The 25,128-nt window shown below is 45.5% G+C and overlaps 2 protein-coding genes across 2 annotated transcripts; one reads left to right on the forward strand and one right to left on the reverse strand.

The window, feature by feature from the left end:
- Positions 1–1,894: 1,894 nt before the first annotated feature.
- On the forward strand, positions 1,895–7,692 carry LOC102714681 (the record flags this gene model as incomplete). Its single annotated transcript, XM_040528201.1, has 6 exons — positions 1,895–2,575; positions 2,975–6,687; positions 6,799–6,922; positions 7,016–7,280; positions 7,356–7,502; positions 7,578–7,692. Coding segments are annotated over 2 exons (4,029 nt in total), but the record flags the coding sequence as incomplete, so codon positions are not given.
- An 8,776-nt stretch (positions 7,693–16,468) lies between these two features.
- LOC102715244 (long-chain-alcohol oxidase FAO1-like) lies at positions 16,469–21,017 on the reverse strand. Its single transcript, XM_040527974.1, has 3 exons — positions 20,668–21,017; positions 19,557–19,844; positions 16,469–18,402 (listed from the first exon to the last, which is right to left on the reverse strand). Exons 1-3 carry the CDS (start codon positions 20,926–20,928, stop codon positions 16,636–16,638), a joined length of 2,316 nt encoding a protein of 771 aa, XP_040383908.1. The 5' UTR covers positions 20,929–21,017; the 3' UTR covers positions 16,469–16,635.
- Positions 21,018–25,128: the final 4,111 nt, after the last annotated feature.

Below are 25,128 nucleotides of genomic sequence, written 5' to 3' on the forward strand. Positions count from 1 at the left end.
ATAAAACATAAATAGTACTTTACATGTGACTATTTTTTTAATTTTTAAATAAATTTTTTAAATAAGACGGATGGTCAAACGCTTAACCTACGAAACCCAGAAATCCTTTTTTTCTGGGACGGAGCAGTAGTAATCTATTCCTTCCGTCTGTAAATATTCGATGTAGTTACTTTTTTTATATACGTTTGATTATTCGTCTTATTAAAAATATTACATAATTATTAATTATTTTTATATCATTTTATTCATGGTTAAATATATTTTTATGCATATATATAGTTTTATATATTTTTATTAAAAGATTAAATAAGATGAATAGTCAAGGCGATGCACACAGTTGATTCGGACTACGCGTCTTGTTGCAACTACTTAATCAATTTCAATGGAATCAATTAGTAGTTGATAAAGAAACCTATATTTGTCATCTCGCAATAAGCAATTATAAAATTCCTTCCTACCGAACAGCACACTGGTCGCTGACAAATAGCTACTCCCATCTCTATTTAATGTAACGTGCTAGAACAAATATTCAACCGTGAGCTACACCTGTATTTATGCGTATAATACTACGTCCCTATACCAATGCAGCTAATTTCTTTGCTTAAAATATGCATGTTATTTCGAAGATTATTTCCAAATGCAACCTGCTCGAAATCTCCAACCATAAAATACACCTGTTCCAGTTCAGACGCATACCTTCCCAATAAAGAAATATTGCATACTTATTCTCGCAGCAATTCAGAGAGCAATTCTAAATACAACGCACATTTCCATCTAGAGACCCACAATATTTCAATTACAACGAATATTTTCTTTATAAAAAAAAGGAACAGGAGGCCTCACACAGTCACCCCAAGAAGAACAAAACTACTGTACGAAACATTACAGTATACATGTTTACTTGGTGCACATCTTCTCGCTTATATTCCACAAATAAACGAAACAACATATTTTCAAGCCAAAAATAATATGTGAATAAAACTATTATATATGTGTTTTTTATTTAAAAGTTCTTTTTGAAAAATAAACTACTATAAAAAAACCCAAATCAACTCTAATTTAAAATTGAAAATTGTGAATTCTTGACTTATAAGTATAAATATAAGTAAAAATAAACTACTAGGATAAAAGCCCCAAATCACCTCCAATTTAAGACTAAAAATTCAATTTTTGGCTCATAAGTATAAGCATAAGCGAAAATATGAGAGCCATTTCAAGAAATTAATACTGCCAAATGTACGTGTTACTATCGAGATAATTTTCCTAATGCATTGCTCCCTTATCCCACATTAATTTATTAATTACTCGATTGATTTAGACCTAACCACGGCACATGTGTGATGACGCGAGGCCAGCGACGTAATTACATTCTAACTTATGTGTGTTTATTTATTTTTATCACTATTTTCGGCTGACCTCGCGGCCTGATCCTCTCGTCGTCGTCTTCCAAAAGACCGGTCGATCGTACCGGCGACAACGGCGGCTGCGGATAATCGGAATCGCCATTTGATCCATCGGCGCCGCGTTCGGTAACTGCGGCGGCGGCGGCCATGGCCGTGGTGCTCGGCGCGTTCGTGCCAGACACCGCGGCGCAGTGGCGGAGCGTGGTGAAGGGGGAGGTGGCGCGGCAGCTGGGCGTGGAGGCGGAGGCGAGGAAGCTGGCGGCGAGGCTGGAGAAGGTGGGCGCGGCGGTGCGCGACGCGGAGTCGCGGGTGGCGCGCGGGAGCGACGCCGCGGCGCGGTGGCTCGCCGGGGTGCGCGCCGCGGCGTACGAGGCGGACGTCGCCGTTGACCGGTGCAGGGCCATGGCGCGCCGGCTGAGGAGCCGGGAGCAGCTTCAGCAGCAGCAGCAGCAGCACCATCAGGTGAGTCCACTTTAGCCTTGGGTTTTTGACGGAAGCAAGGACGCCCATGGTGGCGAAGGCGGCTAATCTCGGTTTCGTGTTGTTCTCCGGCGAGAAAGGCACTTCCGTGGCTGCTGTCCACCTGCTGCGACGTCGGCGAGCCCCGCCGCGACATCGCCGCCGAGCTCAAGAACGTGAGCCAGAAGCTGAAGGCCATCCTCAAGGAGCAGCGGCAGCTGCAGCTCCAGCTCCATCCATCCGTCGCCGCCGATCACACCGCCGATGCACGGAGAGTTCTGAGACACCGGAAGTCCGAACCCACCGACATCGACATCGTCGGCGCAGCAATGGAGGAAGACGCGCGCCGCCTCATGCGCCGGCTGACGCGTCTGGACGGCGGCGGCGCCGGCGCCGGCGTCGTGGCCATCTATGGCCCCGACGGCATTGGCAAGACCACGCTGGCGAGGGTGGTGTTCGACAGCGAGAGGGTGAAGCGGAGGTTCCAGACAAGGGCATGGGTGCACGTCTCCAGGTGCTACGTCGACGCCGGCGAGCGAGAGGCCGCCCTGCTCTCGCAGGTCGTCGAGGCCATCGACGGCGGCGACGGCGCCGTGACGACGGGCACCGAAACCGCCGCCGACCTGGAGGCAATGCTGGCCCGCCTGGTGGCGAGCAAGAGGTTCCTGCTCGTGCTCGACGAGGTGAGGAACGGCGGCGAGTGGGAGGAGCTGGTGCGGCGGCTGCTCGACCGCGGCGGCCGCGGCAGCAGGGTGCTGGTCACCGCGCTCACCGCCAGCATCGCCCGGGACGTCGGCGCCGGCCACGTACACCGCGTGAGCAGGCTCGGCGAGGACGACGGCTGGGCGCTGCTCCGCGTGGCGGCGTGCGTGGCCGACGGCGACGGCGAGGGCGGCGCGGCGCTGGAGGCCGCCGGCCGGAGGATCGTCGGCAAGTGCGGCGGCGTCCCCCTGGCGATCAAGGCGGTCGCCGGCGTGCTGCGGACGCGGGAGGCGATCGCCGAGGAGTGGGCGGAGGTCGCCGCGAGCCCGGCATGGTCGGTGAAGGGGCTCCCCGACGACGCCATGAAGCCGCTGTACCTCTGCTACGACGACATGCCGTGCCACCTGAAGCAGTGCTTCCTGTACTGCTCGCTCTTCCTCTCGGACTTCGCCGTCGACAGGAGGTCGCTGGTGCAGCAGTGGATCGCCGAGGGCTTCGTGCAGATCAGGGGAGACGCCGCCGTCGAGGAGGTCGCCGACGACTACTACGACGAGCTCATCGGAAGGAACCTGCTCCAGCCGGCGGAGGCTGACCGGCACGGCTGCGTCGAGCGGTGCACGATGCACGACATGCTGCGCTCCATGGCGCAGGCGCTCTCCCGCGGCGAGAACTTCACCGGCGATGCGCAGCGGCCGCCCGACGACGGCGACGGCGACGCCTCCTTCGCGCCACGGCACGTCTCGCTCCCGAGAAACCACCTGGGTGCAATACCGGAGGAAGTTCTGAAGCTGGAGGGAGTAAGAACGCTGCTGCTGCAGAGAAATCCACTGACAATTGAGAGCAACATCTTCACAAGGCTGCTTCATCTGAAAGTCCTGGACCTCACCGAAACTGCAATGGAGGTCATTCCAGAGACCTTGGGGAATCTGTTATACCTGAGGTTCCTGAACTTGTCCAACACAAGGATCAAGGCGCTTCCAGAGACCATTGGCAACCTGTGGAGCCTCAAGTTCTTGCTGCTAAGACAGTGCAAGGCATTGCATGTTCTGCCAAAAGGCATAGAGCATCTGAAAGGGCTCAGAGACCTTGACCTGACAGACACTGTGATCAGCGACGCGGCATTCAGGATTGGCCATCTGAGGAGCCTCACATCGATCCGGTGCTTCACCGTGGCGAGCAAAGAGGAGCGCGGCACAAATGACAGGAGCGGGTGGCCTCTGGATGAGCTCAAGAACTTGACCCAGCTAAGGACACTCCATGTAAAGAAGCTTGAGAAGGCCACCAGTCACTCTGAGGCAGCTGAAGTGGCTCTCCTTGTCAAGACAGGACTCAGAGAGCTTGAACTGTCCTGCAGTGGCACTGTCAAGACGTTCCAGATACCGACTGCGGTTCGAAACATCGAGGATATCTTCCGAGAGCTGAAACCACCACGATGCCTCGAGTCGCTGAAGATTGTAAACTATTTTGGGACAAAGTTTCCAACATGGCTGTCATCGATCTGTCTGCCGAATCTCATCCGTCTAAATATAACTGGATGCAACTTCTGCCAATCTTTTCCCCCGTTAGGTTGTCTGCCAGAGTTGAGATCTTTGTGCATTGCCGATTCTTCAGCTCTAAAGGATATTGATGCTCAGTTCATGGACACAGACCACTCCCATAAGGTACCATTTCCAAAGCTGGAGGACCTGCACTTCCAAGGGCTGCATAATCTGGAGACATGGACGAGCATCGAGGCAGGAGCATTGCCATGTCTGCAGGCTATGCAGCTTGAGAGTTGCCCCAAGCTGCGATGTTTACCTGATGGCCTCAGACATGTGACATCCATGACTGAGCTGCGCATAGTGGACATGGAGAGCCTTGAGGCTGTTGAGAACATTGCTGCAGTGAGGGAATTGAGCATTTGGAACACCCCCAATCTGAAGAGGGTATGTAACTTGCCTTCCCTTGAAGATCTTGACATATGCCATTGCCCGTCGCTGGAGACTGTGGAGAACATCAACAAGCTGCAAGAGCTGCACATTTTCGATCATGAATTGCAGGAGATGCCAAGATGGATTGAGACACATGCACCGAAGCTTTCCTCACTGGAATTCATGAGCACGACTAACCTGTTGAAGAGGTGCTTGGTTGATGGTCCGGACTGGCCTATCATCAAGGACATTGTACAAGTCCATGGATACTCGAACGACTCTAGTTATATATACTATTCCAAGAACCTCAACTTCTTTGAGGGCAGTGCGAGCATTCTAGAGAGCCTTGATGCAGAAGAGTGTGTAGCAGATTCTGGTGAAGTTGACGATATATCAATGGACAGAAGAAAAATTTATCAAGAAGATGGACCGGTTTCATCTCCAGGTACCAGTACTTCAGAAAGAAATGGCTTCTTCGACCAAATATCAATGCAGACAGAAACTGCCAGGAGCGAAGACAATGCGCCGGATATGAATTTTGAGAGGTTCATGACAAGACCCACTAGCCACCGATTGCCGAAGCTGGAAGAAGTCCCTGAAGAGGATGAGGACGAGGAAGGTGCAGATCCAGAAGTTCTGGTTCCTGTTGATACAACTAAATCTGACACAGTACCAGAGAAACTTCATCGTATTGATACTCATGTTGATAATGATAAAGCGGGATCCAAGGTGAAAAGGGATGCTCCTACTGATGATAAAAGCCTTCCTGAAACAGTCAAACACATACCTATGAAAGTAACAAAGAGTAATGAGAATAAGTCACCTGATAGTTTGGCTTGTTCCAGGCAAAAAATAAGCAAGAAGGAAAAGGATGCTGCTGCTGATGCTGATACTCTGACAGTTGCTAATTGTCCATCTACAACAATCACGGAGAGTCATCCTGACAAAGTAAATAAGATCACTGCTTCTGTTACTGCAATAAAAAATGATGATTCAATACCAGAACATACACCAGGCAAAGAAGTACCAACGAAATCTGCTGGTGCCAACCATCAAGGTTCACAAACAGTACCTGTTACTGAAACTGCTCAAGATTTGCATTCCAGTTTACACCACGGTGAGCCACAGTTACCAGATTTTGTTGACGATACCTGTACTTCTATCAGTGACAATCGTGATGAAACAGATAGCAACAACACAAGTTTGCCAGCCAACTTAAATCTTGAAGAATCTAAAGCAAGCGTTGTTGCCAAAACTTTGGCCTGCAAGCAACAGACTGCTGATCCAGGTGATGGTGCAGACACATCCATCAAGAAACTGGCGAACATAATCACCAAGAAAGTAAGCAACAACTGTTCAGCTGAATCGTTCAAATGGCCTTCTACTAAAACAATCGACAAAATTGCTCCTTCTTCATCACCGCCAATCAGCTCTAAGTCTCATGCCATTGATAACAGTACAGCATCCAAGAAATTAGAAGCTAACCTGAAAAACAGATTCTCAGCAAAGGCATCAGCTAATGATGGTCTTACTGATGACAAAACCCCAGTAATCATCAGCGTCAAGGCCAGCGACGCACATCAACCACCACCAAAGGTGTACACCGCCATCTGGGCCGACACCGACACCGACACCCTCAAAGCCCGGTTCGTCAGTACGATGCAGCACTACCGCAGGATGGCTTCGCACCGTCGCCGACGCCATAGAAAGCATGGCTCCAGTAGCAAGTGGAGCATCAGCCCGGTGCTGGTTGCCGTCCTCCTGTTCGTCTCCATGGCGCAGCTGATGTTCACCTTCTGGATGTACCGCAAGCTCCTGAATCAAAGCTCAAAAGTAGACGGACAATGATAAATCTAGCACCGCAACACTTCCTTGTACTGCTGCAAATTTCCTACTTGGATGAAAAATAGATTGCGTGTTCACTGTGTTTGTGTAGCACTGTAGCTACTGGACTAGTAACTAATGAGCAATACCCAAAACTTTGGCGGGAGATGGTGAATTTTGAAACAATTTGGCGCCAACCATTTCTATGTGGCCATTTACTCATCGCATCCTCTTCCGCTAAAGCCTAGCTCTCAGATTTGGGAAGGAGAGCGAAAATTGGGGGAAATGAAAGGTGATAGAGCGAGGAAGCAGCAGAAGAAGAATTACCCAAGCAGAATCCGATCGGCCGGCGGTCAGACCACCCTCCAATCTTTCCTCTTCAAATCTAGGTAATGAGAGAAGAAGGAAACCACATCAAATTCAGATTCATCTCTTCCAATTTTTTTCTGCATTTGTTGGAGCTGTGTTTCGGTTCTTACTTTTGTCCTTTCATCGTTCAGCGTCGCCGATGAGGAAGTGAGGCCTATCTCGCCGCCGCCGCCGCCGGAGAAGGAGGAGCCGATGTCGCCGCCGCAACCACCGAGGCGGGAGGTTATCAGAGTCACTACCAAGGCGATCGTCAAGGTACCAATCGAATAAACCAATCCGATGTTTCCGGCTTCCCCTTCCATTGCTTGTGCTGTTACTCAAAGCGGGGAATGCCTCCGAATCTGGCAGGAGAAGGCGAGCGCGTTCTCGTCGGTGGGCTCCTCCTCGTCGGGGAAGAGCGGGGGCGGCGAGGCCAGCGGCGGGACCGCTCTGATCGCCGCGGCGTTGTTCAAGCGGTTCAATAGCTCGGTCCCGCAGCCGAGAGCAGAGGCCGCCTCCGCCAGTGCCGGCGTCGCGGAGGTCGCGGGTGACGGCGATGGCGGCGTCCGGCTGGAGATCGAGGAGATTGCAGCAGGGGATCGCTGCGAGAAGAAGAAGCGGAAGACCCTCCTCGGTGCGCGCCCCCCGCCCTCGAATCTCCATGCCATCTCTCATTCGCGTAACTCGCAAGATCGGTTTCCCCCCACAGACGCCGACGGCGAGCGGAGCGGCGGCGCCAAGCGCGTGGTGGTGCTCGGCGACGACCCGAAGCCGAGGCCCGCGGCGAGGAGGCGACCGCGGCGCGCGGGACCCCCCGGCCGCGGCGAGGGCGGCGACCAACCTCTCTACAACCACTGTAACCTCTCTCTTTCTCTCTCTCTCTCTCGCTAGCTCTGACGGAGATTTGAACGGCGGGGTGGTTTGGTTTCAGACGCGAGCGGCGGCGGGTGGTGGCACGGCGAGATGGAGGGGGTCGACGGCGAGGAGGTGGGGTGGACCGACGACATGTGGGAGGGGATGGGGTCCATCACGCTCGGAGGCTTGGAGTGGCACTAGCAGCCGCCGGCCGCCGGCTCGCCGCGCCGGCGGCTCGCCGGTTTTGGGTTTCGAGTTGGGGACTTGGAAGGTGGCAGCAGTTGTTAGCCATGGCGAGCTTTGGGTTTCGAGTAAACAGCTCGGATTATGTGTCTAATGAAACTGATTATGAATTCTCATGAAATTTCTCTAAACTGAAATCAAACTCTGCGACGGTCTTCATTTGGTCCAGTGTTGTGTATTGAAATTCCAAACACAAACTACCGGCCCCATCTTTCGCTTCTCCAAGTATGATTATAATTTAGCTTTTGAATTTTTAATTATTTGGAGTTGATTTTAGAGTTTTTGGTTGTAGTTTTAGATCACTAAAAACTATATATATATATATATTATTTATAAATATGTTTTGTAACTTTTCCCTAGAAACCAAACGATCATCCCTAAAGGTTTTGTAATACAAATACCATTGGTTCTTTTGTTGTAGTGTTAATGGTCTCAGTAAATCTATTGAGTTGAAAAAACTTTAAATTTGTAGCTATGGAGTTAAAAATAAATTTAAATTTTCAGTAAATTTTGTTTGATTTTCTTGTATTCACCGTCACGGTGCAATATCCTCCTCTCCTTTGTAAAGTAGAAACTGTCACCTTATTTTTTCGCTTTCACTTATACTTATACATCAAAAAATTGAAGTTTTAACTTTAAATTTAGAGTTGATTTGGGGAAGTTAAATGATATATTTGTGAAAGAAAAATAATTATGAATAATTTTTTATATACGTGTTTTTAATAATCTAAAAGCAAAAGCAAAGATTGAAAAATAAACCACAATAAAAAAACTATAAAATCAACTATAAATTTAAGATTAAAAGTTTAAATTTTTGCAAGGAGAAGGCTTGCTTAACCGTGCAGCGGGCTCAGTAAAAGAGGGAGCAAAAAAATAGATATGGAATGGGCCTAGAATATATACTAGCATAGTATGTAATTGATTCCTTTGTACCATTGGAGTAGCTATGAATTTAAGGTTTTATTTAGTATAATGCAAGTAATGATAAGCTTAGGTGATGGGACGAAAGAAAATTTAAGTTAAAGAACAATACGATACAATTAAATTCAGGCTATATTCGGTTTGGAGAAATTCTATGAAAGATGAAAGTTTTAAGAGCTTCTTCAGATCACAGGAATTTTATAAGAATTTTAGAGGAAACAGTTCGATTCCTCTAAAATTCCTGTGAAATTTCTCTAAACCGAAGAGGGCTTAAACGAATTGAACTGTCTCATATGGAAATTCAATAAAATATTAAAATTGCTGCATTCTAAAAGAGCCTTGGGAAATGATAAGCACCTCTTACACCTTTATCACATTGATGTCTCCTCTGCTCCTTTAGAAAAAGGAATACAGCAGAGTGAAAAATAGGTAAATATAGCCAGGTAATAAATAAGTACAAAGAAAATGCATTCATAATTCCAAAGCCCATTTCTATTAAAATATGCATTTCCTGCTTATATTAGGAGTATGATGCAGTGAAAATAGTGATCGTACCTAATCAAGACTGATTATAAATATTTAGCATTTAGATTTGTTCAAACTTTAACTACGAATAATCTCTCAAAATTTTGGCTTGAAAGAAAAATAACAATTGTAAAACATTTGTGGACTTGTTTATAGATAAATAAAAATGTAGCTGAACAGTAAAGCTCGTTCTCTGTAAGATTTCCGTTTCACTACCACTGTATCAAATGTACTCAATTTGGTAGCCAGTTTTAGTTGGAGAAAGTTATTCAAATTCGTTGATTTAAATCCGGTTCAGGGTAAAGCTCTCAGCAGTTGGCTTATTAGCAGCGTGTGCCTCCAAAAGGAGATTACGAATTCATGACTCAAAACCGCCATTCAGTTGATCTGTAAAGCATAGAAACCACTCTTTTATGACAGAAAGAACCTGAAAAAGTTAAACCTCTAGAAGGCATCAATTAATGGTAACCACTTTGCATCTTGTTGATTTATAATCACGCAATATCAGTGACAGATGACACAAAAGCACATACCATAGTGCACCAACAACAAAAGGACCAATTATTCAATTTGCTGTTTGGTCCTGAATGGAAGAAACAAGTCTGGAAGGGTATCGTATGAAATTGAACTCTTTTGCATCAACTACACCAGGCCCATTTGCTCTCAGGCTAGGGGTGTGACAGTAGGACTAACTATTTTACCTATAAAAATTAAGGATCGAATTTAAAATGGGTTGAAAAATAAAATTATATAGAGTTTTGAGCTAAAGATTCTTAAGAATTAAATAGGATCGTGAAATAACCCAAAGGCCTTGACCCATTACCACTCCTACTCAAGCCCCCCATCAACTTTGATTTATACAATGTTTGAAGGATTTTTAATGTTATATAAAAATTTTCTATAAGAAATTTGAAGAAAAAGATTGCATTATACCATTTCCTTTGAAATTAGGAACAATTGCATAACTGGCCTAATTTAGAGTCTAATTATGGATTTAGTCATGTTTTTTTTATTTTGCAGATTTAGTCCTGTTTTTTAAAATAGAAGAGTAGTGTGAATAGAAAAAATAGAATAAAAAGAAAAACACGTGAAATGACAACAATGCCCCTCTCTCTGCCCCCTCCCTCCCGGTTAGAATGCTGGTTGAATGGCGGCGGCGCTCCGGCGGCAAGGGCGCGCGGCGACCAGCGCGAGGGAACTGGGTGGCGGCGAGCAGGCTAGCGCGGCGCGGCAGCGGCCAGGGCGAGCGGCGGTGCGGCGGCCAGCCAACGCGAGGGAACGGGGCGGCGACCCCAGCGCGCGGCGGCTAGGGCGCAACGGCCAGCCAGCGCGCGCGGCCAGGGCTCGCGGCGGCGCGGCGGCAAACTAGCGCGCGCGACCAGGCCTCGCGGCGGCGTTCTTGGCAATGTACAACCATTGTACTGAACGCAGACAAAGCAGATGCCGTCGTCGGTGGTGGTGTTGCTGGGCGCGAGCTGGATGCCGTAGGGGGCGAGGGGGGCGGCGGCGGCGGAGCGGACGCCGTTGATGTCGAGGCCGACGTGGTTGTCGTCGATGTCGTAGGGCTGCTTCACGGTGTCCAGCTCCATGGCCACGAACCCGTTGGTGGGGTTGCCGTCGGTGGAGGCGGAGGCCGAGGAACCCGCCGTGGCTGCGGAGCGGCGGCTCGCCGTTGCTCGACGCGACGACGAACGCGAGCGCCTCACCTTTCACCGTCTTGTTCAGGTTAGAGCGGAAGAGGTTAGTCTTGAACACGGTGGAGAATGAGGCGACGTGCTTGCCGTCGTTCTTGGCAATGTACACTGCCACCCGCCGCGACGTGCCATTGTACTGAAATCGAATGTATTTTAAATTTTAGTCAAATTTATCAAACTTCACTCAAATATCAATCAAAACCGACTTAAATCTATTAAATACAAGTTAAGTATTACAAGTATTTATTAAAGTACACATATATATAAAAACATAACCAAATATGCATATAATATAAAAAACAGGATCAAATGTGCAAGGATAAAAACGTTCATTTTTTTCTTACTTAACACTTAACGGATTAAGGCCAAATATGAGTTTTATTTATGAAAAGCGGGGCTAAATCTACAAAGTAAAAAAAGAGACTAACTCCATAGACTCTAAAGTAGGCCAGTTATACAATTGCCCCTTAAAATTAATATCAATTGGACGACCATATAAATATTTTGAGGGTAAATAAACATAAAATCCTACCTCATGTTTTCTTTTTCTCGTGACCAAAGACTCTTGTGTTTCTTCAGTGTATTAATCAAACGATGGTTTTGAACTTTTTTATGTTTTTAATTCCTATAGAAGTCTAGTGCACATGGCATTTTATTCCTTTTTTTTTTTCTATTTTTGCGTTTTCACAACCGTGTGTTTCTGGCTCTGAAACTGCACCGCACTTTCAAAGTACCCCCCTATCAAGTCTTCGGTTTATAAGCCCCAAATAAAAATTTAAACTTCAAAGCTTAGCTTTATAGTTAATTTTGTTACATTGTTATTTTAGTTTGTTTTTGGTATTTGTTTTTAAATTGCTAAGAACTTATATAAGTTTTACCTAGAGTTTTAATTTTCACCTGGAAGTCTTTTTTTGCCGGGTTGACCCAAAGGGGGCCAACCAGATTTCACAAGATAGTGAGTCTAGGTTTGAAGCCTTACTTCTACCTATTTAACTGACATTAGATCTTTTCCTAATATCAATTTTTTTTATTTTCACCTGTAAGTCTCTATGCTTGTAATCAGCATAAGCAAAGTGAGATGACAGTGGCGAAAAATTCACAAAAACATGTATATATAAGTATAACAGAATAAAAGAAAAGTTCGTTTCCATGAAAAAGAGGAAACTTTACAACATTTCATCAAGTGTATTACACATTCATGAATACAATAGCATTTGTTGCAGCATTTTTATACCTCTAAAACGTGGTTAACCTGGACATGTTGCGATTTACGAAATCAACCGTTGCAACTGTACTTCTAAATCCAAATTTGGGCGAATTTCACACGATTTGCCTCAAATTTGTACAGGAGAAGATGAACTCATCAGCTTCCTTTGCCTCGCCATCGACTCGATCTCGGCCTTCACCTCCTCCATCTCGTTCAGCTCCCAGAAGACGAGCTCCTCGGCGAGCTTCCTCCGGAGCGCGTGCACGTCGCCCATGGCGAAGCCCCGCGCCAGCTTCTCCCCGTCCCAGAGCTCCATGAACTTGATCGCGAAGAGCCCGCACGACGAGTCGTCGGTCTGCGGCGGGAGGCCGGCCACCAGCCGCAGCCCGTATCCGGCGGCGCCCACGCGACCGGCCGCCGACATGCACCGCGCGACGCCGTCGCGGATCTTGGACATGGCGGCGCGGTAGAACGGAAGGCCGAAGCGTCGCCCGTGGTTCGAGGAGTCCAGGATCTGGTACTCGCCGGCGGCGAGGTCGAGCGCCGCCACGAAGAAGTGGGATTGGTGGTTCACCGGGAAGAACACCATGTCGTGGTCGAGGTACTTGGCCGCCGTGGCCGGCATGTCCGCGGCGTCCTGCTCGGCCGTCGTTCTTGGTGGGAGGGAGCTCACGTATTCCAGCCAGTCCTGCTCCTCGACGGACTCGAGTAGCACGCGGCGGCCGTTCCGGCGCCGGCCGGCTTGCCGGCGGCGGAGCAGCTCGAGGGCCGCGTCTAGGAGAACCCCGGTGATCTGCCTCTCCGGGCCATCCCGGGACAGGGGCACGGTCAGGCACCGGAGCGCGTCGGCGCGGACGCGGAGGCGCGGCCGCTCCGACGAGGCCATCAGCTTGTCCTTGCGGTGCCCGTGCGCCTCGATGTACGCGATCGTCGCTTCCTCTCGAGCGTCGCCCACGGGCGCGGCGCCGGCGGCGGACCCACCGTCGACGGGGAGCGGCGGGCACCGCACGCGGCGGGTCATCGTCGGCCGCCACCTGCAGGACGTCGGCAGCGCGTCGACCACCGCCGGACTCGCCTCCAAGCGGCGCCGCGAGTTCTTGGAGGCCTCCAACCTTTCCTCTCCCCCGGCGTCGGGAGACGGAGCGAACACGCGGCGTCGGGACACGGCGACGCTCCCGGCGTCACTCGACGGCGCCATGGCCGACGCGCGTCCGTACTCACCGGCGTTCGTTGAGCTAGCGGCGAGAACCGAGAGAAGGCGCGTGGACGACCTCCCGAGTGCGGTGGCAATGTCGCGGCGTGGAAGAAATCGTCCATCTTTCGGCGCGACGGTGACGGCATAAATGGAGGTCGGAGGGCGGCGGCGGAGGCGGAGGCGGTGGATGGTCGGTGCACCGACCGTGCGCTGCAGAAGTCGGTTCCCGTAGCGGCACGTGCGGCAAATGGTGGGCCCTGCTTCTGGCCCACCGTAAGCCCACACGATGAAGGCCCCGTTTCTGTGGGCCGTAAAGCGAGGCCCCTAATCCCCTTCCGGCCCAACATGAATGTGGGGCCGCACGGACGCCATTGGTCGACACTTTCATTTGTCAGAATTTGTTTTTACCGGAGTACCACTTGACTTTAAATGCCCACTACTTTTATAATCCTTCCAATTTTCTTATTTTCGACGCCATTAACTTTTAGACATGTTTAACCATGCATACATATTATTTAATTTTTTAAAAAATATGTAAAAATATATGTCATACTTATGATTTATTTACTAATAAAATAATTATAACAAAATAAATGATAATCATGAATTTTTTTAATAAAACGAGTGGTTATACGTAGCTTCAAAAGTCAATAAAATAAAAAAACAGAATGGAGTAATCACGGATAAGTTTATCTAGCAAACGTTTGCACAGATAGCTTAATAGGTAACACTTTATTTAACTAACATAGAAAAAAGTCTACATCACCCCCTAAGGTTTGTCACCTGGTTAATCCACATCCTAAGCTTTAAAATGGTCTAAATAACCCATTAAACTTTTATGCAACGTTTAATTTACCCCTGGGTGGTTTTTGGTGGTTTAATTTACCCCTAGGTGGTTTTGGGGTGGTTTTGTTCAATTTACCCCCTAAATGGAACTGAACAGCAAGAGTATCACTATTGTCCATCCTACGACACAAACAACACATTGATCAATTATAACGAACATCAAACTCGTTCACATGTTCAATCATAAAATGCATTTTTGAACTAAGAATGCTACACAGCCAAACACTATGCAGTCAAACCACCATACAATGCTACAGATGCAAATCTTTCACCCACTGCTAAAAAAATCATGGGGAAGGAATTTGAGTGGCCTCACCTTGTCCCACGAAGTGGAGGCAGCGCCTGGCTTGGATGCGGCAGCGGCCCCTGGCGTGAAGAAGGCAGCAGCGCCCGTGGAGGTGAAGCCCAGCCGGAGGGGAGGCGGAGCCCCGCGTGGAGGTGAAGGCCGCGCCCGGACTGGAGGGGAGGCGGAGGCCGCGCCCGACATGGAAGGGAGGCGACGCCCAGCGTGGAGGCGACGCTGGACGCAGCCTGGGTAGGAGGCGGTGCTGGACGCGGCAGCCGGCGCCCAGCTCGTCGTTTTCGTGAGCGGGAATGCGAGCGGGCGGAGAGGGCGAGAGCAGTTTTTTGGCTGAGCAAAACCGCCCAGAGGGTTTGTTGAATGGTTGCGTAAAGTTTAGGATGTTTTTAGACGGTTTTAAAGATTAGAGGTGGATTAACGAGGATGTCAAATTCCAGGGGTAATCTAGACTTTTTTTCACTAATATATATAAACTTTAGACATATAAATTTTACACCGTAAACTTTAACTATATAAATTTTACATGTATAAAGGTCAAGTATATAAAGTTTGTGTATATACATTTTTAATATAGATATATAAAAACATGGATTTAAAATTAAAAATTTTAATCCTAGTTTGAATTAGAGTTAAATATGTAAATTTCATATGTATAAACGTTTATTGACATATGTATAAACATTGATGGTATAACTTTACCTGTATAAACTTTTCAAAAAAGAAAATGAGTGATACGCAAAATAAAAAAAAATAACGAGCATTCGTGCAGAAACCCTCCGCGCGAATGTTCGCTATAGCCTTTCTGAGTAATCACTAATTAGCAGCTTCATACTATTACATTTGACTTTCGGAAAATTACAACGACCACTATAAACATCACTTTGAGTGAGTGGTTTAAGATCCTAGTATGATTTATTACGAATACCTAATAATAGTTTAACTTGTTTTTGGATTCCCCTATTTGCCACTTGTTAGTGTTTCGTGGTTCTTTTTCACGCTATACGAGTGACTCCCCGTTTCACAATGTAAGATTTTTTAGCATTAACTAGATTTATATTTATATAGATGTTGATGAATCTAGACACATATATAAATTATATGCATTTATCAATGAATAAATTTAGACAATGCTAGAAAATCTTGCAATATTATATTTCTTGTCGACATGATTTTATACAAGTTAGATAAGATAGAAACATACTATATATACTTGATTGTATCTATCCCTCTGCCCCTATGGCCTCTAACATACTCCCTCGGTCCCACAAAAAACTAACTTTTCGTTTTTTTATCAAGCATTTGACTATCCATCTTATTTGAAAACTTTTTAAAAAATTTTAAAAAAGTTAGTCATACATAAAGTACTATTTACGTTTTATCATCTAATAAAAATAGAATTATTAATCGTAATTTTTTTAGATAAGACAAAAAGTTAAATATTGTATCTAAGAACTGAAAAAATTGATTTATTTTAGGACGGAGGAAGTATCGTCTTATTTGGCGGCACCAGGCACCATGTCACATCGAGCTCACCTACACACCTTGAATATGCTAGAGAAACTGGCTGACATTCAAACCCAATAAGACTATTGCAAGTTTGCAACATCCTACCTTTCAGTGATCTCGATCGGGCCTAGCTGCTATGAACACTCACAGCTCCTCTTGACGTACTAGTATGTCCACTAGAACAGATGAGCAACAGCACTAGGAGGAATCTTAAACCAAAGTGAATTAAGAGATAGTATTGATAACAAATCGTCTTACAAGGGAACTCTTAAAACCTCAAGGTGAAATTTTGGGATGTTTCTTTTTGTAATTTTTTTCTTGATTATTAGAATCACCATGTCACCAACCGTGATTTATTCACGAAAAACTGAATCTCCATCAATAGATTAGATATTGTGAGACGTTGGATTGAAATCGAACGGTAAAAAGAAACCAAACAAATTAGCACAACACGTAGGCGATAAGAACAAATTTTCAAGTAAATCTAATGGAAAAAAATTCCGATCGATATATTAAACATTCTCAAGCGATTGATAAAGAGCAAACCTGTTTATTCATTCGTTAAGCAGTTATCAACTAACATGGAAGAAGAGCTAATCAAGTAGAGCAGTTAAGCATAACAATCTGGAGGATTCGTGGACACATCGATGGCGATGCACACGTCACCGCACCACAGCGGCAGCGTGGAGTCGTACGTCAGCGCGCGAGCGAGTCGGCGATGCCCTTGGAGACGCAGTACGCGACGGACTCGATGGTGATCATCGGGTTCACGCCGACGGCCGTCGGGAGGAGGCTGCCGTCGCAGACGTAGAGGCCCTCCGCCTCCCAGCTCTCGCCGGCGGCGTCGACGGCGCCGTCGCGTTGGCTCTTCCCCATCCGGCAGCTGCCCATCTGGTGCGCCGAGCTGACGAGCGCCCACTTGTCGGAGCCCGGGTGCATGGGCCCCTTCTCGACGGTCACCTCGTCGAGGAACGCCTCCAGGTCCTCGTCGCGCGCGCCCTTGCACCGGAGACGGAGCCCGTCGCTGCGGTTCGTGCCCACCTCGGCGGCGCCGGCGGCCACCAGGATGCGCAGGGCGCGCTGCAGGCCGTTCCGGAGCTCCTCGGCGTCCTCGCGAAGCGGTGTGAAGCGGACCCGGCCCTCGCCGCCGACGGTGCCCGCGGCGCGGTCGCGGACGAGGACGATCGCGTGCGCGGTGCGCGCGTACCGGCGCATCCGCTCCTTCATGTCGCGGCCGGACTCCCAGGGCATCAGGGCGGCGAAGGCGCCAGGCCCCAGCGCCGGCGTCTCGACGATGGTGCGCTCCGTGACGCGGTGCATGCTGGTGATGATGCCGCCCTCGTAGGACTTGCCGGCGAGCGGCGACTCCGGCGTGTTCTCCGGGAAGTAGCCCCACGCCATGGCCACCGGGTGGAGGTGCAGGTTCCGGCCGATGTGCCGGTTCCTCAGCCCGCTGTTGCGCAGCAGCGGCGGCGTCATGAGCGCGCCGCACGCCGAGATCGACACCTTCGCCTCGATGCGCAGCTTCTTCGTGACGCCCTCGCTCATGCACGTCGCCACCAGGCCGACGCACTTCCGGCGCCGGACGTTCTTGCCCCGGCCGACGCCGGTGTTCCTCTCGAGGATGAACCGTTCGGCCTTGCACCCGGTCAGGATGACGGCGCCGCGCTCGACGGCGTCGACGAGCCATGTGGTGTCGGTGCCGCGCTTCTCGCCGGTGGGGCACCCGAGGTTGCAGCTCCCGCAGAAGTGCCCCTCCGACGAGTTCCGCGGCACGGCCTCGACGCGGAGGCCGAGCGCCTCGCAGCCGCGGCGAACGACCTTGTTCTGGAACCCCTCCTCCCGGCACCGGCCGGTGACGGCGAGCCGAGCGCACACGGCGTCCATGGCCTGCACGTATCGGGGGCCCCCGAACACCGGCAGCCCATGGTCGCGCGACCACTCCTGCAACACGTCCGCCGGCGTGCGGATGCTCGCCGACCAGTTCACCGCCGAGCCGCCGCCGACCGTCGAGCCGGCGAAGATGGTGGTCGTCACGTTCGACGTGCTGAACACGCCGCCCTGCTCGTACAGGCGCTCCATGGAGGGGCCCTCCAGCGAGCTGTAATCCTTCGCGGTGAAGTACTCCCCCTTCTCCACGACGACGACCTTGTACCCTGCTGACGCGAGCACCGCCGCGGCCACGCCGCCGCCGCAGCCGGAGCCGACAACGACGACGTCGCACAGCACCGTGTGGTGCGCGTTCGACGCGCTCGTCTTCACCGCGAGGCCCTTCTCCGCTAGCGACCTGAGCAGGGTGTTGTCGTCCAGCTGCTTGGTCTCCACGACGCCATTGTCCAGAGGCCGGGCCGCCGGCGCCGGCGCCGGCGCTTCTTCTGCTGGTTCTTTCGGGGGCTCTTCCTCCGCCGCTGGGACGCTGTATCCAATCGCATTCCAACATGGGTTCTCCGAGTTCTCGTCCATCTGCGTGTTCGTCAAAGTTTGGTTAAATCGTTCAAAAATTCAAAATTGGAGGGAAAAAGTCACTTCTCATCCCCTTGGATGTCCAATGTTTCTCATGATCAACCCTTCATTACTTCAAACAAATTCCCTCTTTATATAAAGGGTTAAATCATAAATTGTTGTAAAGTACAAGCTTTGGAAACTTAGAAGAAATAAACTTACCACCCATAAGAATTTACAAAACTATTCGAACCCAAATTAAAAATGAATTAAAACCATATAGAACATTATAGTTATAAGTATAGTTATGATCAATCAAAATTGTGCATCGCAGTAGGCTTACCAATTTTAGGTGACTGAAAATGTAAAAATTTTCAGTTGCCTAAAATACCTTCAAATTATGTGCATATATGTATTCTTTCATATTTTTTTACAATTTTCATAATGGCCATTTTTTCGCCAACCAAAAAAAATTATAGTCGTTGAAACGATATGGAAAAAAATATTTCCAGTGTTAACTTATCAAGATGACAGACATTTAGAGCTTGATAAATTAGTAAGTTTTTATGATTATCCAATTAAACCAGATCAAAATAAGTAAATTTCAAATAGCTAAACTATTTTATCAAAATTATCGATATATTACAACTTTAGCTAAATATTTAGAGAATGGTAACAACACCATATTATGTTATTAGAAAGCTACAAGTTTGTCACCCTCGTCATTTCGTTTCTACTTATATTTATAAGCTAAAATTTAAAAATTTTAACCTTAAATTTAGAGTTGATTTTTTTATTATAATTTATTTTTTAGTCTTGGCTTTTAGATCACTAAGAATATATATATAAAATTTTCACAAATTATTTTTTATTTACAAAGCCAAAAAGTGTTTTTAGATCGCTAAGAACATATATATATAACTTTTATTTACAATTTTTTCATTTACAAAGCCAAAAAGTCATTCTTATATGTCTGATATTATGCTCACCTGTCATACACATATGAAATATATATGTGATTATATGATTCGTGCCTACATTTCATACACACGGGGAATAAAAAACAATTTTATGATAAACTTTTTAAATATTGTTATAGTTCTGTGAAATAATCAAAATTCATTTTTTTTCCTCTGAGTAACTTCAAACTACCATTACGGTTTTAGTGCATTTACCGCGGTGTAAAATACGAATTGGCAGAGGATCTTGACGAGGGCGAAGGTGATCTTGAGCGGGAAGAGCCACCGCGTCGTGTTCCACCGCCGCAGAACCTCCTCCCGCCGCTCCACCGGCATGTCGGCGAACCGCCGCACGTAGGGGAACCCGCCGCCGGCGCCGGAGACGGCGACGCACGGCCGGCCGCACAGCGCCAGCGTGCCGATCCTCGTGGCCAACATCCACAGCACGACCCTCACCAGCAGCCCTGCCTCCCAGACGCACCGTCTCATGGTGAGCTCAGCGACCTTTTCTTGCAAGTGAAAATAAACATAAAAAAAGTTAAACAACCCAACCTGTTGTGTATTATCTATGGGGCAACTCTTTGGTGTATTTTATTAGTAGTATTATACTATCAGTAGAAAAAGAGTATTTTTATACTTTATTAATTATTTAATTAGCAGTATTTTCTAATTTTTATTTTTTTGCAATAAATATCATAAAAATGACGATATTACCTTTTTCAATTTCTACTCCACCTAATATTGTTGGTAGTATAATCTAGTTACAGCTGTCCGATAAAAATAGATCAACGACATGGATTAAATCCTACTACCAGTAAATGCACCGGAGTCAGCCCTATTATCTATGTTATCTGAACACGTAGAGAAAAAATTAAAGGGATTTTAATAAAGAAGTTTAGGAGACAATTATATATGAGAGAGTTGACTTGAATATATAGTTTGGGAGTGATGAAATGTACAAATGTTTCACGGCCCTATTCTGTGAGGTTTCTTTTCGCTGAAGAAGTTGGGATGGTTGGTTAGTGTAGCTATCATGATTAACACGAGAAAACTATGCTTATCAAGATTAGAAGATCATGCTAAGTATATATGAAATGTGTCTGACGTTGCAGTTAACCAGCAAATCAACATGTGAGCTTTCAAAAATTTCAAAATCATATGCTGCTCAGTTCCTCACAATTGATGAGTTGAACATCACATCTCTGAAATAAATATACACGTACAATTTGTGAAATATATATATACGAGATCGTCAGTGTCATTAATTCCAACATGTATAGTTGTGTATATATAGTAGCACGTGTGAATCGATCGATGTGCTCATCACCTCGTCGGCGACAGCGGACTCGGCGGCGGAGGCGAGGTAGAACCGCTCCAGGTCGGCGTCGCCGCCGCGGGCGCCGTCCTGCTCCACCGGCAGCGCCGGGACGAGCGCGCCGCACATGGCCCGGAGCGCCTCCATCTGCGCCGCCCCGAGCCCGTGCGTGTACCTCGCCCGCCTCACCCTCCGCAGCACCGGGTGCCCCATCGCCGCCGCCGCCGCCTTCTTCGCCTTCACCTCCTCCTCCTCCTCCCGCCGCGACGCCATTCCCACGCAGCTAACTAGCTCACAAACGCGAGTGGGTTGGGTCACGCGGTCATGCGCGTGCAGATATAGAGCACCGGATCGGTCGGTCGAGCTTGCGCGCGCGGTAGCTGGCCGCCCGCATCGACGGCGAGGGCGACGTGGTCGATCGCCTCACGTCGCCGTCGCCATTTAAAAACGAGCGCGCGCGCCAACTACCTGTCCGCTCGCTCTGGCCGATGGACGGATCGTCCGTCTCGTCGATCCATGCACGCAATGGAGTCGAGATCGATCGGTCATGGCGTGCTTGGCCACTGGCGTGCTGAGGGCTAGACTGGTACTGGAGCTCAGTCGACGGTGGCTATGGCTTCTTGCACAGTGTTGTGGACTGTGCTACTGGTAGAGTGGTAGCGGTGCATATAAACGATCGAGACGTTTCGCTCTCGTCTTTTTATTTTTTGCTAATGTTTATAAACTGATATTTAAATTTTTGTCTAAAATTTAAAGTTAATCATATAGTTTTTTATCGTATTTTATTTTTCAGGCTTACTTTTACATTCGCTAAGAATATATATATATAATTTTTATTCATAATTATTTTTTATTTATAAATATGTCATTTGATTTTTTTTTCCCGGAGAAAACTAAACCATCGCCCTTGTTGATTTCGGAGACGGAAAGGTTTATCACTGTGCTTGTGATTTGTGAAAAGGGACAAGGGATGATTTTGCTATTTGTCAAAGTTGTAGGACTTCATTATTTGTTTGTTGTTGGGTTATCTGCTTTAACTAAAATTTAAATTTTAATACAAACTTTCGAATCTCGTTAATTAGTCTATGAATAAGTGGTGGGGGCCACGTTGTAATTTTTCATGACTCTCGCCCTCTGTCGTAGGATCACGTTCTAGCTTAATTGGTGTGAGGCAGCCCCCAAGGGCCTAAATTAACCATATCCACACTTTGTTTTGAAGGCTCCTCTTTATTTTTCATCTTTTAGAACCTCAGAGATTTTTTTTTCTGTTTTTAGTTTAATTTCTGTTTCCAAACATCGAGCAATTTTTTTTTAACACATGTTCAGTTTATTCTGAATTATTGAAATATGTTGGGATAAAAAAAATGAAGGAGTGCCTTCCACGCCACCATTAATATTTCTACTTTCGTCAGTTGCCTACAATTTTTTTTGTTAATTATCTAAACATGCATAAGTAATTGATAAATAAGGTCCCTTTCCAAAAACAAAGTTGATAAATCAGGGGAAAAATGTAGCATTTATGATCCAAAAAGAGACGGGTAACCAACACATTAGTGCCAAGAACAGATAGATATGTGATTGAGAATGAAATATACTACTTTGACAAATAAATTATCGGAAAGAAATGGAATCTGATAAGGCAGAAATTAAATGTATATGGCGCTAAGCATTACCCTCCAAACCGGTAGAGGTCGAACTGGACACCATCAATATATTTAATGAATAGGGTTGTCCTTGCCTGCAATTCCCACGTTATTGATCTAGGCCTTGTTTAGTTCCTAAAAGGTTTTTTTAAAAACATTACATTGAATTTTTGAACTCCTAAATAGATTATTAAATATATATAAATATTAAAACTAATTACATAGTTATGGAAAAAACCATGAGACGAATCTTTTGAGCCTAATTAGTACTCTCTCCATATTTTTTTATATGACGCCGTTGACTTTTAGGTCCACATTTGACCATTCGTCTTATTCAAAAAAATTATATAATTATTAATTATTTTGTTATAATATGATTTATTATTATAGAAACTTTAAGTATGCATTATAATTTTGTATATTTGGATATAAATTTTGAATAAGAGAATGGTCAAACGTAATCCTAAAAGTCAACGGTGTCATACATAAAAATATGGAGGGAGTATAAAAATATGGAGGGAGTATGTGATTAGACATAAGTGCTACAGTAACATATATATGCTAATGATAGATTAATTAGGCTTAAAATATTCATCTCACAATTTCTTGGCGAATCTGTAATTTATTTTGTAATTAGACTATGTTTATTAATTTAAATGTGTGTCCGTATATCCAATGTGATGTTTTTTTTTAAAAAAAAAATACAAACTGAACAAAGCCTATCATTTTGTTATCAATAGCGGAGGCAGGATTATTATTATGGATGTAAAAAGTTAATTAAGAAATCAATGTTCATACAAAGGTGAAAGATTTTAACTAGAGAAACTTAGAAAAAAAAAATACTTGGCATGTCGCTTAAGGTAGGCCAATTAAAAATATGTGTTCTATATATTGATTTTATTGCACAAAATTTTGGGTGTACATCTCTACACGCTTGTCCCAATACTAGCTCCTCCCCTGTTTGTTATCCAATGTGTTTTTTAGACAGGGATAGTTAGCCAAACCTTGACCAACAATATTTCATTGGAAAAAGATAGCAAACTGCATGAAACCGATATGCAAGATTTGCTCATAAAACCAAGTAGGAGCGCCAAATTTCCTGAAAACAAGGTACTGTGAGAACCAAATGTAGGTTCCGGTGATCTATCAACAAAAGTTTGTCGTTCCTGATCAATTATCGAGCAAAACACTCATTTCATCACATAGGCCGCGTTTCGACATAGCAAGTTAGATATTTAGCTCCTCTCGTTTTCCACGCGCACGCTTTTCGAACTGCTAAACGGTATATTTTTTGCAAAAATTTTCTATAAGAAAGTTGTTTTAAAAAATCATATTAATCTATTTTATTTTTTAATATTTAATAATTAATTAATCATGTATTAATCTATTATTACATTTTTCGCGCCGGATAACTAACTCTCCCCCAACCCACTGCCAAACGCGGCTATAGTCACTTAGGATTATTAAAAGCTAGATTACTATAAACTTATTACAATAAGTCGGAGAAAAATAAGTTGTAATATGTTTGTTTATCAGATTATTGGATAGGCTAGATTACTGGGTTTGTATGGCTAAAGTCTATAATGTCCTCAACTATTTTGGAGTAAGCTGTGGCAAGATGCGTAATTACTTCGAAATGTCAAAGAGTAGGGGGTCTTTAGCCAACTAATAATCCGAAAACACCTATGAAGGTGTTTATCAGATTATAACAATCTAACTTATAGATTATAATAAGTTATCACGATAATTCATCTATTTATTTTAGATTATTTCTAATAATCTAGATTATAATAATCTTGAGCGGAACTAAACATGGGCTTAATTGATTAAACCCTAATTGAATGCTTTGAAAAAGATAAAGTTGTTGTATTATGCATTAGGTGTAGCAAAAGTCTTCTCTCATTTATAACTTTCTTCTACTTTGTACGTGGTCCGTCAAAACGGTGGGTTGTGGGGAAAAAAAAATGCAAGAAATGGATTGAGCGAGCATCTTCATCTGGCTGAAAAGAGAGTGCACCATAACCATCATCTAAGTGACTGTATAGTGTGCCCCGGCAAGATTGTATAGTGTGAAATACACCATGATCTCTAAAGTTCAGACATGAACTTGTTTTGATCTCCAAATCTCAGATGCACATATTTACTTGTACATGTTATTTTAGTTCTAAACTTCACTTCTTCTCTCTTCATAACTGCTATAATTTTCATAAAGAGTAAATTACGTTCACAGTACATAAACTTATAAGATGGGTGCAAATAGATACAATACCGTACAAATTATTTATTCCGGTACAATAACTTGCTAATTCGTGCAAACTTGAGCCAAAACGATCTACACAAGCAAAATTGATCTAATATTATACATACTGATATATAATTATGGTTACACATCAAAATTTTATACTGACAATGAATTATTATTATTATTATTATTATTATTATTATTATTATTATTATTATTATTATTATCCATGTGACATTTTCAAGATATAGATCAACTGAAGAAAATAATCAATTATTTTTTCAAGATATATATTAGAAATGACCGATCATACAAATACACTTTCAATTATATAGAATGTTGAACATGAACATAAAAATTAAAATGATTTTTTCAGGAGTTAATTAAACGAACAAAAACTATAACATATAAATAGACGTTAGACGAGTTATATAGAGATTACTTATCCCAAGAAATGAAATAAATTCTCTAACTTGGCATGAAAAATAAACTTTTGCACATCTAATTTCTCTTTTTATTTGAATTTGAAATTAGATATCCAAATCACAGTCGTACGTGTATGCTACTATGTCATTAGCGTGCACTTAT

Source organism: Oryza brachyantha, chromosome 10 (genome assembly GCF_000231095.2).
Source record: "Oryza brachyantha chromosome 10, ObraRS2, whole genome shotgun sequence".
NCBI classification, from domain to species: domain Eukaryota; kingdom Viridiplantae; phylum Streptophyta; class Magnoliopsida; order Poales; family Poaceae; genus Oryza; species Oryza brachyantha.